Source organism: Spea bombifrons, chromosome 1 (genome assembly GCF_027358695.1).
Source record: "Spea bombifrons isolate aSpeBom1 chromosome 1, aSpeBom1.2.pri, whole genome shotgun sequence".
NCBI classification, from domain to species: domain Eukaryota; kingdom Metazoa; phylum Chordata; class Amphibia; order Anura; family Pelobatidae; genus Spea; species Spea bombifrons.
The window spans coordinates 124,467,497-124,483,857 of NC_071087.1; the positions used below are offsets into that span (position 1 = coordinate 124,467,497).

Sequence of the window (16,361 nt, forward strand, 5' to 3'; positions counted from 1 at the left end):
AGCCGCAGCTGCCGGCAATCTTCGCCATCAAGGAAGATGGCCGCCGTCCTGTAACAGGAACCACAAATTTTAAAAGTTCGCTAGATGGTCCAGACCATCTAGAGAACTTTGGCTCCACTTGCAGGTTGAATACAGGTACTGCATTCACCATGCAAGTCAATGGAGCCCAGCTTTCTAATCACAGTGTGATTAGTAAAAATAAATTAAAAAATAAAATAAAATTAATAATAATTAGAAAAAAATAGTAAAAAAACAGTAAAATTTAAAAATCATTTCCCACTGATGTCACTATCAGGGGAACCTCCAAGTTGAAAAAAAATGTTAAATTTTTTTTAAAAAAAAATAATAAAAAAAAAAATATATATATAAAAAATATATTTTTGTGAGCAAGTCCTAAAATTAGCATATTAGCTTAAAACAATTCTCGCATGGAAAGAGTTAAAATACTGGCATATTAAATGCCCGTGGGGTGTCTACTTTTAAAAAATGTATGATTTGATGGGGTAAATTGAATGGGCCAGGTTCAACAACGTCCCAATTAACACGGGGGGAAGGATGGCCACACATCTAATTTCCAATTAGAAAAATGCACACGTACCAAATGTGGCCTTTTAGTTCCCCCAAAAAATGTTCCCCCATGCATGTGGGGTATCACTGCACTCAGGAGATGTTGCTGAACACATTATGGGGTGTCGTGTGACAGCGGCATATACCAGGAGCTGTAAATTCATACATAAAGTAGGTGTGTGTGGGAAAAATACACACACAAAAATATTACTGCAAACTTTGAAAAAATGCTGGTGGTAAAATGTGTGCATGCAAAGAGTTAAAATACCAGCATTTAAAATACCCTGTGGTGTCTAGTTTTGAAAAATATATGGTTTTGTTGGGCACACTGAAATGGCCTGGCTCAAAGATGTACCAAATAGGGCATGGGCAGTGGATCCCAAATGCCAAAGTTCAACATTGAAAATGCGCATGCCCCAAATGTGGCCCTTTTGCCCCAAAACAGCCAGGCAAAATCATTCATGTGAGGTATCGCTGTACTCAGGAGATGTTGCTGAACACATATTGGGGTGTTTTGTGATAGTGACATATACGAGAACATTTGAATTCATACCTGAATTAAAATGTGTGTGGAAAACCAAATGCAAAAAAATGACTACCACAAAGTTTGACAAAGACTGGTGGTAGATATGGTGCATGGAAAGAGTTAAAATACCAGCATTTGAAATACCCTGGGGTGTCTAGTTTTCAAAAATATATGGGTTTATTGGGCACACTGAAATGGCCCGGCTCAAAGATGTACCAAATAGGGCATGGGCAGTGGATCCCCAAATGCCAAAGTTCAACATTGAAAAATGCGCATGCCCCAAATGTGGCCCTTTTGCCCCCAAACAGCCAGGCAAAATCATTCATGTGGGGTATCGCTGCGCTCAGGAGATGTTGCTGAACACATATTGGGGTGTTTTGTGATAGTGACATAAACGAGAACATTTTAATTCATACCTGAAGTAAAATGTGTGTGACAAAACAAATGCAAAAAAATGACTACCATAAAGTTTGACAAAGACTGGTGGTAGATATGGTGCATGGAAAGAGTTAAAATACTAGCATTTGGAATACCCTGGGCTGTCTAGTTTTCAAAAATATATGACTTGATGGGGTAAATTGCATTGGCCGGGTTCAAAGATACCCGAAATTGCACAAGGGGGGAAGAATTACCAGATTTGGAAAAAATGGCTTTGAAATAGCAAAACGCTACCTGTACTTATTGCCCCATAATGGGTAGAAAAAAGCAAAAAAACATAAAAACATTGGGTATTTCCAAACTCAGGACAAATAGTAGAATCTATTTAGCAGGTTTTTTCATTACCTTTTATAGATGAGTAAAAGATTTTTCAACTAAAAGTTAGAAACAGTCATTTTTTTCTAAATTTTTCACCATATTTTATAATTTTTTTAATAGTAAATAATATGATACAATCAAAACAATGTCATCTAAAGAAAGCCCTTCTTGTCCTGAAAAAAACAATATCTAATGTGTGTGGGTTCAGTAAACGGGAAAGAAGAAAATTACAGCTAAACACAAGCAGCGCAGAAATGTTAAAAAGGCCATTGTCACGAAGGGTACAAAAAGTAAAATCAGCCTTTGTCTCGAAGGGGTTAAACTGCCTCGCCACAGCCATACTGTGGATTTGCTCTGTAAAGTCCTAGCCGTATATGATACCCTGCCATGGACTGCATCTAATTTATCCCTTTGATATAACTGAAAAACATTATATACATACTCATTTCCTTACGAACATTTAGATATTAGACCATAGGTCAGCAAAAATGTCCCACTTGTATAATAGATCAGACTCTGTACATGATTTCAGCTTACATCACCTTGTCCTGAAACTAAATCTGGTGTAAGTGTGAGGGTTGCATGTTTAAATCCACAGTGGATAGAGTTCCCTTCCCACTTGATAAACAGAATTTGTCTCTCCCATATGCCTACCCATCAAACTGTGATACCCCAACATACATTATTTGAGTGTTTCTTATGTTTGGGATAACGCCTCATTGCTAAGTATCTGCAATCCTTAAACAGGGCTGCCTGCTTTCTAGTAGAACCCTGACCACCACAACTTGTGAAAGCCGAGTGTCTGCCTGCAGAATCGCCAAAGCCATTTATTAACCCTTAGTCCCCTTAAGGGAGGAATTGGGGTATGAGATACAAAATATGGCCATGATGCATTTAGACTCCTTGTACCTAATTTTGAATAGTTTTCTTTCTTATTGACTTTTTACAACTTGAGCTACTGAACTGTTCTGAGAATCTCCTACTCATTTTAAATGTCCGACAGTATTAAATTCAAACTATTAACACCAGTCCTTTGAATCAGCAGCTTCTGACAAGGAAGAAAAATACAAATAAAAATGGGCTGTTTAAGCGGATTAATTCAAATTAGTTTCTTCTGTTTTTATAATAATCCAGACTGCTGTTTAGTCAAATAATTTCCTTAACTATTTTGGGTCCGGTATAGAGCACTTCAGAATTCTGTTTCCATTGTTGGCATCGAAATAGTCGGTGGTTTCTTTCCCTGTAGAGATGAAACTGGCATAAAATGAAAGTGAGGGGTAGAAGGAAAAAAAAAAAGGCATCTTTCGTATACTTGAATAACCCCTTCAGCGCAAATAAGACTGAAAGCTTTGTTATATTGGATCTCATTCAGATGTTAGAGAGAGGAGGAGGAGGATGGTGGTGGGGGGAGACAAAAAGTGAGAGAGAAGGAAGGCTGGTGCCAAGATAGCCGCACCCTTTGACAACCTGGGTCCGTGCCACACTCGCTGCTATTAACGCTTAGTCTAGAGGTCACATTCAGACGAGATCAGCCCGCAGGTCAGGCAGGAGAAAGATTAGCTCTCATTTTGTGACTCCTCCACATAGCAACAGTATCAGCCTCCCAGCTGGCAGGAGCCACGCATCTGCAGTGCTGCTATCTGCGCTTGGTGGCTTTTTCTCCTCTCTCCCTCTTCCCTGATTTTGTTTGGCAGCGGCGTGTATAGAGGCTCGAATCGGAATTAAGCTCCCGCAGCCGACAGAGACAGGTAGGTTGAAGAAACAGGCAGCAAGATAGGGCGAAGTTGCTAAAAGTTAGTCTGGGGAGGTTAGATATCGTGTTGCAAAGTGCCAGGCAGCCCAGTGTAGTGGGAGACGGCAGCATCGCTTGGGAAAAAGATAAAGTAGCGGAAGGGAATTTTGTTTTTTAACTTTAAGATTACTGTAAAGATGCAATTTGATAGATATTGTTTTAGCTAAGGACTCATGGAAGGAGGAGGCAGACCCGGGAGGGAGAAGTAGATTAAAAGCCCCAGTGGACAGAACATGTGTTCCTGACCACTTCTGGCCGTCCATCAGGAGGTTTTCGATGACAGTGACCTGGTTTCACATCCTCGATGGAGAAGCCTGGCCTGGCCGCTTGCCATTATGGTGACCCACAGTTATATACAAGGGAAATCCTGAACGCCCTTACTGGTTACGCTAGTCTGTTCTGTATATTCCTGGCCGAAGGGCATGACTGTTATTATTGTTTAATGTCTTATATAGCGCCATCATATTGTGCAGCGCTGTACAATGTAAACATGACATAACTCATAACATGAGTATAACATTACAAACAGTTTGACTTACGGAAACAACCGGTGAGGAGGGCTCTGCTCAAACGAGCCAAGAATCTAGAAATACCTTGACTTTTCTAGTTGGTACTGTATCTAGATATGCTATGACTTTTCTGGTCAGTACTGTATCTAGAAATACCTTGACTTTTCTAGTCAGTACTGTATCTAGATATGCTATGACTTTTCTTGTCAGTATTGTGATTTTTTTTTTTTTTTTTTTTTTTTTTACTCTTTGCTTCAAACGATTAAACCCAACTTGAAAGTCCTAATTCTTAAGCAATGCAGAACGCAACCTACATGTAATACTATGTTTTTGCAAGTTTTTTTCTTTTCTTTTTTTTCTTCTGAGATACACGTGCTATCTTTGTTCTTTTTGTACCTTAAAGAAAACCTCTGTGTTGTCTTTTTGGTCGTGCATCCGGGAAATAATAATTAGTTTTCCTGAGTGTAGCTCTTTGCCAACTATAAACTTAGGGTATTTCTTTGTAGGTGGCCGTATCAGAGTGGGATTCATATACTCAGAGTGGGATTTATTATTAAATATAGATTCTCCTTGTAACATTAATGTCTTCAGGCTAGGATCTTTGAATAACTTTGTGTGCCAGAGCAGTTTGGCATGCATGGCAGACCAGCATTTTCAGCTACCCCCTTGACCTCCGAACATTTAATCACAAAGAGGGTATTTGATGGAATACGGTCTCTTCCATGTGTTACAAGATGCCACATTGATACAATAAACAATCCACATGTGTCAGACCTCCTACAATACATATTAAAACACTTGCATCTTCAGAAATGTAGATCGGCTTAGGCCATACAACACTCAGACATGCCCTTTTCGATATGTTGGTGAATATATGCAGTTTATAATATTAGGTTGAGATTGTACTAGGTCACTTTATTCTTCTTGATCAATGTTCTGTGCCATGGTCACACTACCTTGACTGACCGAATGTCATTAATAATAGTTAATTTTGGGGTCTGAGCTCGTCGTATTGTACTGGTGCTATCTAGACTTCTACGATTCGTTTTGGGAACTTTTGTTTTTCACATGTTGCATTCATGAGCAAACTGATGAGCTAGCTACTTTTCACTGTCAACAATGTGTTGTGTATTTCATAAGGTTCTTCATGCAACCTTTTTATTTTATGTAAATATGTCTATATAATATATGTATACCGTGTATATTAGAGTTTATAACAGAAGGTTATTTTTTTCCAAACCTTTTATTATATAATTTTAGTGTTTAGTTTATGTATTTTATATTATATGACCCCCCCCCTTGATGCTTCCTATCTATGTAATAAGGTTTGGGGCATGCTACATATAGCGTAGAGGCTTCTTGCTGCCCCCTTGGTGTAGCATCAGTAGGTATTCTTTTATAGTATGCTGGTTAGGTACATTTTAATGGCTAGTGGAAGGGTGCATTCACATATTTATCTGCACATAAACATATATTTGAAGCCAGAATTATAAAATTAGTCAAAAAATTATTCAAAATACGATGCACCTGTATAAATAAAGCTGACGTGTTTTTTGTTTTTATGTATAATTCAAATTCCTTGCTTTTTGCTGAATAAGCATTCTTCTGCGTAGATTACATTCTGCGCCGGCTGCGGCCGCTGCTATTGCACTACATTTGGGTGCTTGTGTCCGCCAGTACTTTAGGTTAGCCGCCCGAAAGCTTATTAGCTTGCCCCGACCTGTTAAAACTTTTTCGTCTGGAACCAAACTCAAAGAAGCTAAATAAACTGTGCTCTTGCTCATTCCGTTCAATGGTGGTTCAATGCATTCGGTATACGCTATTTTCCTTCAAGCTCCACGCGTCTGCGCAAAGCTTTTGCATAAACCTTGTGCCATCAGGGTTGGTGCATTTCACATCAAAGTCCATCGCAGATTGCAGCCTAATATTCTGGCAGTTCAGTGGGTTAAATGAAACGAAGAGCAGGCACCTTGTCCGGTGTGACGACAAACTCTCTGGCACAGAATGTTCTATGACTGCAGCTCCGTGAATTAATCTATTTTGCTATCTCGCTCTATGTTGTGCATCGCTAATTATTGAAGAGTACAGAATGGTAAAAAAAAAATCTCATTGCCTTGGTTTCAGATCTCGTCTTTTACGAGCTCCCAGCCTCCCCGGGTGAAATGTGAAGATGCTCTTCTTTGTGTTTAGCGTACTTGTAAATAAAGCATGTGGTTTAGCGTTGAGCGATGCCTTGGATTGATTTCAGCAGAGCCTTATGTATGCAGGGGCAGCGTGACACCGTTTGCTACAAGGAAGTCATCGTGTTCCCGCTACATAATGCCTAGAGATGGCCCTGTTAGTTGCCTTTAATCCCAAACGTTTTGCGAAAATAATGTTCTAGATATTTTGAAAGCTCTTCTAGAAGTATTATTAAACCGAGGATTCGACGTATGCAACGTGGCAGGTTATGGTCCAACTAATTCTTTTGGTAATGCCAAATTTAGTTTCCTAAACATTTAATCTGAAAAAGGAAGCTGAACTTTGGATTTCTTTAGAATTTCAAAAAAGGAAGGTTTCTCGGTCCACAGGGTATATTTCTACAAGACAGGATGGCATTAAGATCTCGTTGACATCTTTGTTCTGCGCTGTCTGTTGGTTCTGTTAGTATTTGAATCATCCTGATTTACATTTACTATTTGACATTTGAGTCGCCCGTTTAAAGTTTCAGTGCTAGTAATGTCATGGTATTTTCAGATGAATAAATTGGTACAATCACAGTGTTATATTAAAATGCCCTTTTTTCACCAAGTGTTTCCATCCAGTATCCGGTGTTTAATTTTTTAAAATTGTCTGTTAATTTTTTAAAATTGTCTGTTAAAAGGCAGAAATGGTTGTTGTGCCAGGGGTTGGATTTGATAGTCCGGAAGGTTTCAAAATATACATAGGAAAAAAATGAAGTCCATTTAGGCTGTCCAAAGAGTAGAGAGCTCATGGGACCTGTAGCGCCTGACACTCTTTGCACTGCTGTCGAGTAATCTTGGTGACCGTCGTAATCATTGGAGCAGATATTCGTATTAATGATGCAGATACACCGTTGGCTCTGTGATTTAAGCTCCTTAGCCTAATGAATTTATCTCCTAAGCTGCTGTTTCACTACCTCCGTCTGCTGTGGAATGACTGCCTATGTTCACAAGTGTGTGAAAGACTATTACAATCACTACTGCTGTAGGATATATAGAAGTGTAAGTGAGCTTTTGCCTGGGTCACTACTTCTCTGTAGCCTATGTGTCCAAGCTATGCTATAGTTAATGCTAAAATATGTCTGGAACAATATGGTTAACATGACTGATCTTCAAGTAGAGGCCTTTGCTCAATAATCTTTATAATTCTGTTTTATTATCAATGGTGCCACCCCAAGTGCTATAAGTACTTTATTTCATGTCCTGTACTCTGGATCTTAGCTATTATATGTATGTTTTATTTTTATACATATATTATATATAACTGTGAAGTAAGAATGCTTAGAAATGGGTGGTCAGACCAGATATTGATTTTTCTTCTGTCCACTTACTTTGCAATGTGTTAAATGCTAAAAAAAATAAACCAATAGCATGTCTATGTTAGAAAGGATTCTTACTTTAAAGCCTAAAACGTTGGAGATATACGGTATATATAATTTATTTTATTTATTTATTTATTTATACAACCTGAGGCCTTACTATCTTTATGCAGTAAGCCATAGGAAGAGTGCCAGAGGTTAGCCAGCCAGTCGAATATAAAATACACCTAAATTATTTGCTGAGCATTACGGCCTGTGGCCCACCATTCCTGGAGCAAGGACCATAATCGACCAGTTCCATAGTGATTATGGGTACCTAGTGGTCTGTTATATTATGTTTCTGGAGCTTTTTTCATCCAAGGGATATGCCCCACAGGAATAGAACAGTTTGTAGATAGAATACATAAACAAACCGTTTTTACTAATTCCCCAAACATTCCTTTTTAGCAATTTAGTCAGGAAGCACCATCTTATTAAATCAGAAAAGTATCCTGTTATTTGTATTGCACTCGGGCGTTTTGGTGATACGTAACCTTTTGTTCCTCTGTAGTACCGAATAAATCCCACATCATCGTTTCATTTTGTAAATGAGTGTGATCGTTTTCATTAGAAAGTCTGATGGCTTTTGCAGTGAAGCTTAGCTCATCTGGTCGAGCAGAGGGTTAATGCCACCCAGCGCCAGGTCGTATTGATGTATTTTCACGGAACTTGTCAGGCTAATGACTGATACAGCTGGTACTTGTGCGATAAAGGGTGGGAATTCACTCTTTATATCAGCAGCCTCCCTGTTCAAGGTCTGGGATTAAACAGTGACGTACTAATCCTTCATTTCTTGCTGTTTTGTCCTTTTTCAATGATTAACCACTTCTACCTCGCGTTTTTTTTCCCGTTTGCCGCAGCTCTGTTTGAATATGGGCGCAACTGGTCTGCCATTGCCAGGATGGTGGGCTCCAAGACCGTATCCCAGTGCAAGAACTTCTACTTCAACTACAAGAAGAGGCAGAACCTAGATGGCATCTTACAGCAGCACAAACTGAAGATGGTAAGAAAGGGGAGACTTTGGGTGGGTTTGGTAATATGGTGTGTGGAGCCATTGTAAAAAAATAAAAAATAAAAAAATGCTGGGATCTTGAAAATTGGTCTTTGCTATTCATTTATGAAACCAGATTACCGGCTGTGGCTTTGCAGTCCACTCATTTTTTTTCTGACATGCTAAAGCGCACAAACAAATCAGTTCAGCCTGGCACGGTCCCATGGCCACGGGGTTTGCCTCATTTGTGCTGTTGGACTTGAGCTGTTTACAACATTAGTTCAACAATGTAACAAATCTACAAATGGATTTTAAATATCGCATAGCTTGGTTTTCCGTGTATATATCTTCAGTTCCATTACAATGTTTTCATTATCATATATATATATATATATATATACTGTGTGTGTGTGTGTGTGTGTGTGTGTGTGTATATAAAATCGGTTGTAATACACATGCTTGATTTAGAAGTAAAGTTGTAGGAAAACGTTACATTCGTGTGTTTGTTATGTCGTGTGTAATATGCACCCCTCTCTGTCATACAATGCGTCCGTGTATCGGTTCTGCACGCTTCTTCTCCCTGGCCTTGGATCCCATAGCCGTGCTCTCTTGCCTCGCTGTTTCCCCCCGCAGTGTAGAGCTTTTCTGTCTTTAGGAGACTACTTCCCCCTTTCAAGTACAATTTCACTGAAAGATCTGCAAAATCTTGGCAAGCTTAAATATTGCTTGGCTGACTCATTTTGGCAACTGTTGTAGTGCATTTAACTGTTTGCGCGCCAGATAAGCGTGTATCACTATACCACGCGCAACACCAAGAGCACGCACAGTGGGATTATGCGTGAATGTGTCACAATGTGTCAAAAGAATTGCAATGGTGTAAATTTACAAAGTACTAAGCAACCAATTACTGTTGTTTGCAACATGTGTTAAATCACACTTTAAATGTAGTACATCTTATGTGCATTTTTTTTGGATGTATAAAGACTGATTTATGTATATATATCATTACAAAATTTGAATCCATTCCAGTGTTGTGGCTGTTGGAAGAATGTTCATGTTTTGTAGAACCCCTAACAATAAGCATACACCTCAAAATCATTCTGGGATTGTGTATGCATTTGTTTTAGGTGTTTTTTATTGTATTTGTTTTTCATGGTATAGCATGATTTTCATTGTAATACCAAATGACGGGGCAAAGCTCTGTATTAAAGAAATCTAGATTCCAATTAACAAGATTTCAATTATGAATTTCCACAGTGGCCCTCTTTTTGCACTGAGCCATGTTCTGTTAAAAAAAAAACCAAAATAAAACTCCACAGCCCGCTAAAGATGGTAAACAAATGCTTGTTAAAATGTTTTAGTGTGGAATATTATCTGGAAACATTTTATGTTTCTAAAGTATCCATGCGCAGTCAAAAAAAAAAAAAAAGTACCAAATGTGAATTTAATTACAAACTTGTGTTTGCTGGAGACAGAAAATGACACGGCAGATTCCCTGGGTGTCTTATATTTTAATGTTTTTCTTTCTTAGAATTGAGCATGTTTTAGTTGGGGGGTTTCTCACAACTCTGCCCCCCCTCCTATTTTTTTTTATTCTTTCCTTTGATTTGTACTTTTCCATCTCTTGAAAAATAAGCACAGAAGGGTTGTATTTCTGCCAGCAGGGTTATTAAACTAAGCACAGTAAATGCAGCGATTGCTAGAACTATGGTATACCGGATCCCGTCTGCTGGATGTCTGCGCTGTCTTCCTGAATTTAGTGCACGTGTAACACTCCCCTCTGCTTCATCTGAGCTCGGTCATACTAGGAATGCCCAGTTCTTTATACTGGCACCCTTGGTAACTATGAGCAAAGAATGCTGTGAAAAAATGTCTTGTTTATTGTAAAAAAAAAAAAAAAAAATACACAAACATACTTTGCTCTAAAAGATATCAAACAATTGCAAACAAAACACGGGTTTATCAAAATAATTGTGAAATATTTGTGTGGCACAATTTCTGACATCTTTTTAGACTATACTTTGTGCTGCCTCCCTTTGCCACCACTATATTTAATCTTTGGCATATAGCTACCTCTCTGTGCCAAACACTCTGGTGTTTATTGCCCAAAAACTCTATTTTGGTTTCACGTGCCCATAGAACCCGATTCCCTTTGCATTTCCAGCAGTGTCTCTTTTTTTTTTTTTCTTTTTCTTAAAATCCTTCCAAACAGCATGTGGTGATGTAGGTGATGTCAGATAGTTTTGGAGACCCCAATTTTTGTAGATTATTTGGCCAACCGAACCATCCTCTTCACAGTGTGCTGAGACAATATAGACACCCGTCCTCTTCCGGGCTAATTTCTAACATTTCCAGTTTACTGGAACTTCTTAATTATTACCCTGATGGTGGAAAATGGCATTTTTCGATGCGTTTGCTTTTTTCTTACAGCCACTTTCCATTTTGTGAAGCTGAACAACCTTTTGCTGCAAATCGGTTATATTCCTTGGTCGTACCCACTGGAACGGATGACTGAGGGAATTTGGCCTATGTGTTGCCTAATTTTGATACCCACGTGAAACAGGATGTCATGGTTGAACAATCTCCTGCTCCTAGTCACCCAGGTGTTCTAAAAAAAACCCTTAAAATATCATTGGGAATATACTTCAAATATAGTTTTCTCATATGAATTCATATGGGTGCCAACAATTGTGCCACACGTATATAGTTCACTTTTTTGGGTGGGATAAACCTGTGTTGTGTTTACATTTGTTTAATTATCCATGAAAGCAGGGTTTCTTGTGTATTTTTTTGAAGAAAAGATCAAAAGGTTATAGAGTAAATACACATTTCACATAATCTACCAAGGGTGCCAATATTCGTGGAGAGCGCTGCATGTCCTACACATAATTATAAGGATATACAGTGTGTACATATATATATATATATATATATATATATATATATATATATATATATATATATATATATATATATATATATATATTTTTCGGTAGTGTTACAAAGTTCAGGGTCTGCCTGACCATTAAATCTTTGTGACACTAGCAGACTGGTTGCTGTAAACATTGTTCATGTTATACAATGATGTAAGAGCTTGGCCGAAACATGACAAGGTAAAGAAGACCTTTGCTATAGTAACCATTGTGATTGACCATCATATGACTGTTCTGCTGGACCGTTTCTACAAGTCTCTCCAGATAACAAGAAGCAATTAAAGTGCTGGCCGAGGGGAAACTTTAAACTTTTTCAGAGTTACAGCTTAAAAAAAAAATAAGTGGTTTTCCGATAACTGGGAAGCTGAGAATGTCTGTTACCTTGGAGCTCTGAAATAGAATTGTGTTGTGCATCTTTTGTGCAATTTTCCAGTCCCCAAATGGAAGTATTTCAGATGCTTTTAAGGCCAGCCTGTCTGTAATGCAGCCCATCTATAAATAGCACGGATCCGGAGCAGCCATTATTACAGGCAAACGATTCCAATAAGACACTAGAAACCTGACAAATTACCAAGGCATTGTCACAATTTACTTTGAGTGTGTGAGTGTGTGTGTGTGGCTGGGTTGTCTTTGAAAGCAACATTTATTTTAAAGACTAGATTAGGATACCGGTGATATTAAGTGATCGAGTACCTAAGCTTTCCATACTGTGATTTCTCTTTAGTGTTCGTCCACCAAAGTTTCAGCTACGGAGTCGTGCTTGTTAGGTTGTTGGTGGTTAGTGGAGCTCTCCCCAAATCTCAGCAACTGTGTTTGTTTGTAGTAGGCCTTAAAATGAAGTGTGTGATGGTTTGTTTACCGTAGTGGTGGCATGCGGATGAGTGTGCAAGAAAGCTCTGGTTTCAGCTAGCTCGCCTCACGAAGAGCCAACTTTGGCAAGTTCTTCTACAGGAAAGGATGAGGTGGCCCTGTATGAGGCATAATACAATTGGTTAGGGTTCTTTCAAGAAACCTCACTGCTTGTTGCAAAAATAAGACAGATATGTACACATGTATAAGCCAGCATTTATTATTATTAGTGCTAACCTAATTTCTTTTGAAGCCAGGAAAATATGTTTATAAAATTACCTACAAAATATGTATGTAGCATATAGGAAATGTGGTTCTGTCCCACATTTTTACTATCACTATGTGACCCCATATGTAAATTATTATATACTATGGTAATTAAGTTGCATGAGATACCTTGTGGTGATGTCATAAATTGGAAAAATATTCTGTTAGCACAATGTATAGACCACTGAATATGCTCTGTACTCCCTTTGATACTGTTTAGGCAACAGAGGTCTGAAGTTACTATTTCAGGGCCCTAGAGCTAGGCTGAGCCCTGCGGGGATGTGTATGTTATGAAAATGAGTTGGAAATGGACTCCAAAACTGAGCTTATCCACTAATTTCTTTTCATATCCCAATAGGAGAAAGAACGGAACAACAGACGTAAGAAGAAAAAAGCTGCTCAGATGGAAGAGGAGGTTCCGTATCCTCGTACTGTGGAGGATGAAGAGATGGAGGCTTCTGGAATGAGCGGTAATGAAGAGGAAATGGCGGAGGAAGGAGACCGTAAGTGAAATTATTTACACTGTGTGGGTCCTGCATATGCTAACCTTACCTTTACAACCTATGCTATATATCAAAGGGGTTTTTGTCTATTATTAACCCATCCATACATCATTAATGACCACATTCCAGCCAGTTCAAACTTTTGGACGGTTTTGCAAAAGCTATATTTTCTGATTTAATCGACCCACAGAAGCAGTAAATTATTTTTTTTTCTCAGGCATCAGTCAGGGAAACTATGTTTATGTTTAACTTGGTGACACCTGTTGCTCACCTACTTAGTACCAAAAACTCTTGACATTTAAATATTTCCATGTCTGAAATTTGCCTGCAACTCCGTCACCTAACTGTCCAACTGGGTTTGTATGTATGTATAATGTGTGTATATATATTTCTTTTAGTGTGAGTTAGTCAAATTCACAGCTACACATGCTACCCTCATACGTTGGGCACTATTTAAACAGTGCTGGCCCTGACCTGAGTTAGTGTGTATATCAAAAATGCCTTATAACTGCTGATAAACACACAGAAATTTACAGATGTTTCTGTATTGTGTAAAATGTTTTCTCACTTAGGAAATAGACATATTTTTAGCTACAGTTTTTCTTTAACCTATAAGGAAACAAGAAACTGTTTTAGATAATGAGTTACCGTCCTTGAGAAGTGGGTTGATAGAAAGCTTTTTATGGCTCCTCCGGCATAAATGTATGTGGCAGGGCAGTGGTATAGTGCATAAAAAATGTTTTTTACAGTAACGCCCCAAAAAACATAACAAAAAAAAAAATGATTCCCCCCCCACCCAAAGATTGTATGATGCTGACCCTATTTCTTATAGTTTTCTTAAAACAGTTAGGAAATACTGACTTTTTTTCTGTCAGTTACCCCCCCTCTTCATGTTGTATTGTCTCAAGGGAACAATTGTATACTTATGGTTTATATAACATATATTTCCTATATCAAAGCATAGTATTCCCCAGCACTGCCTAACAAATGAGTGTGATGTTGACACAGGCTGCTTACTGCTGGTCCCATGCTGAACACGGGAGAGCGTATGAAAACTAGCACCAAATGCCTGTGATCCAGTAGCTTTTGGATATCATTTAAATGCTAATAATTCTGTGTGGTATCCAAAGCTGATATCCCTAAGTAAGTCTGATGTCTGCCTTGAGGTCAGATGTTATCAGTAGCCCATGAATCCATGTGTGGAAGATGTGATATGCGTTAGAATCTAGGACAAAGGCAACAGACACTTCAGCTGTTATGGGCTAACAGCTTTTCTCTGAACTCATGTTTTGTGTTTTTAATTCATTAGCTGCTGTTAATAACAGTTCGGACACAGAGAGTGTTCCTTCACCAAGGCAGGAGGCCAAAGAGAGCAAAGAGACCGAACCCAAGCCAACGGGAACCTCTGTTGAGGAAGCCACCCGTGAAGCGCCACCCAATCCAAGTAACACTGAGCAGTCCCAAGAGGGGACCTGTAATAATAACAAGGAGGAGGAAGAGCAGCAGCCTAAAGAGGAAACGGAGTCTAATGTGATTAAAAAGGAGATGGAAGAGGAGGGAAAGGCCTGCGAGGAGTTCCCTAAGAGGGAGGTAAAACAGGAGGAGCCGGAGGAGTGCAAAGAGAATGTGCTAGAAAAATCGGGGGAGCAACAGAAAGAGGGACCACCTAAAATGGAAAAGAAGAACAGCAAGCATGAAGGCAAGGCCAATGTCGACAGTGACTCCAGTGCTACATGCAGTGCAGATGAAGCCGAGGAGCAAGACCCTGCTGACAAAAACAGGTACTACGTCTTAAAGGAGATGCATTCTTACTCCACGGTGCACGAGTGTGTGATTTGTATAGTAGAATATGTCGCTGCAAGTTTCTGCTTGTGCTTTTTTTGTTACTAACACAGCTTTTGGCATCATTAAATCTGTGTTAATACGTAGGCCGAAATATGTGGTACATGGGAAAAGTACTTCCCTAGCCTCATGTAATCCCCATTCACTGTATGTGAACAACTCTGGGAATATGTAATGAACACATATACGCAACCCTCATATGGTCTTGGGCCCAAATAACTCGTTAGCCATACCTATATAATTCTGACCTTTGCGGCGCGTTACAACTTGAATGGGGATGTAGATACGGAATGTAAGGAAGGTAGATTCTGTTGATTTAATGAGTTTGGTGAAATTAAGTAAGCATATGCGGCGTGTAGATGACTGGTATCCATTTAAAAGTGTAGTAGTGCTGGGTTGTGTGACCTGTCTTATACAATATGTTCTTTTACTACTTCTGTGAGATCTGTAGACCCCGCCAAAGTTCACTAAAAGTATTCTCTTGTTTTTGTGGGCTTTTCACTTTGCCATGCATTATAGCAGAATTAACCACCATTAGAAGTGATCTATCTGGAATTGCAGTCCTAACTATATGTAGGACCTCTTTAAATAAAGCTTATTTTTGTGACCACAACGAATCGCAGGTCACCTGTAATTTTTGTGTCCTGAAATAGAGTTTGAGTATGTAAGAGCAGCTCTTCATTCAAGTGTCTCCTGGAAATAATTCTTCAGCATAATGGCTAGTACCTGATGTTTTGCCTAGCCCAGCTCTGTGTTAAAGCGTGTATATTTATAGCCAACCCTGTATTATAACTGTGTACTGATTACTCACAGGGGGTAAAATAGGTTTCAGGTACATTGCATTGTCTACCTGCCTGCCCTGACCTTATGTCCTAATTGTCCCTGAATAAATAGAAGGTAGATATCTTCAATTTGTTTACGTTCTTTTCATTGCTCAGTGAAATATTGTACAAAAACATCTCCTCTCTTGTCTCTGTTGCATTTGGGAATGGAGAATGAAGATGCTTTGAATGGATGGCACTGCATGTGAGTAAGCAGATGTTTGAGAGTCTCAGGAGTTCTATGACGGGTGCTGCTATAAAAAACTGGTCATAGTGACTTTGGATAATATGGGGTTCGGATTAAACTTAATAGACAAGACTATTCTGAAAAAGTGTAATGTATTGTTGCTTGCGTTCCTTAGTGGTAGTTGGACGCTTGTCTCCCAATGGAGGAGATTTCAGTGACTCGTTTGATGTTCTAGCTA

The 16,361-nt window shown here is 38.9% G+C and overlaps 1 protein-coding gene across 10 annotated transcripts in view; it reads left to right on the plus strand.

Moving 5' to 3' along the window:
* The window catches only part of NCOR2 (nuclear receptor corepressor 2), a 165,122-nt gene that overhangs the window by 110,801 nt on the left and 37,960 nt on the right, over nt 1-16,361 (plus strand). For all 10 annotated transcript variants that reach the window (XM_053471899.1, XM_053471951.1, XM_053471935.1 and 7 more), the window contains exons 18-20: nt 8,591-8,733; nt 13,129-13,273; nt 14,583-15,054. In XM_053471899.1, the coding sequence (XP_053327874.1) occupies nt 8,591-8,733; nt 13,129-13,273; nt 14,583-15,054 (760 nt within the window). The remainder of the gene's footprint in view (nt 1-8,590; nt 8,734-13,128; nt 13,274-14,582; nt 15,055-16,361) is intronic.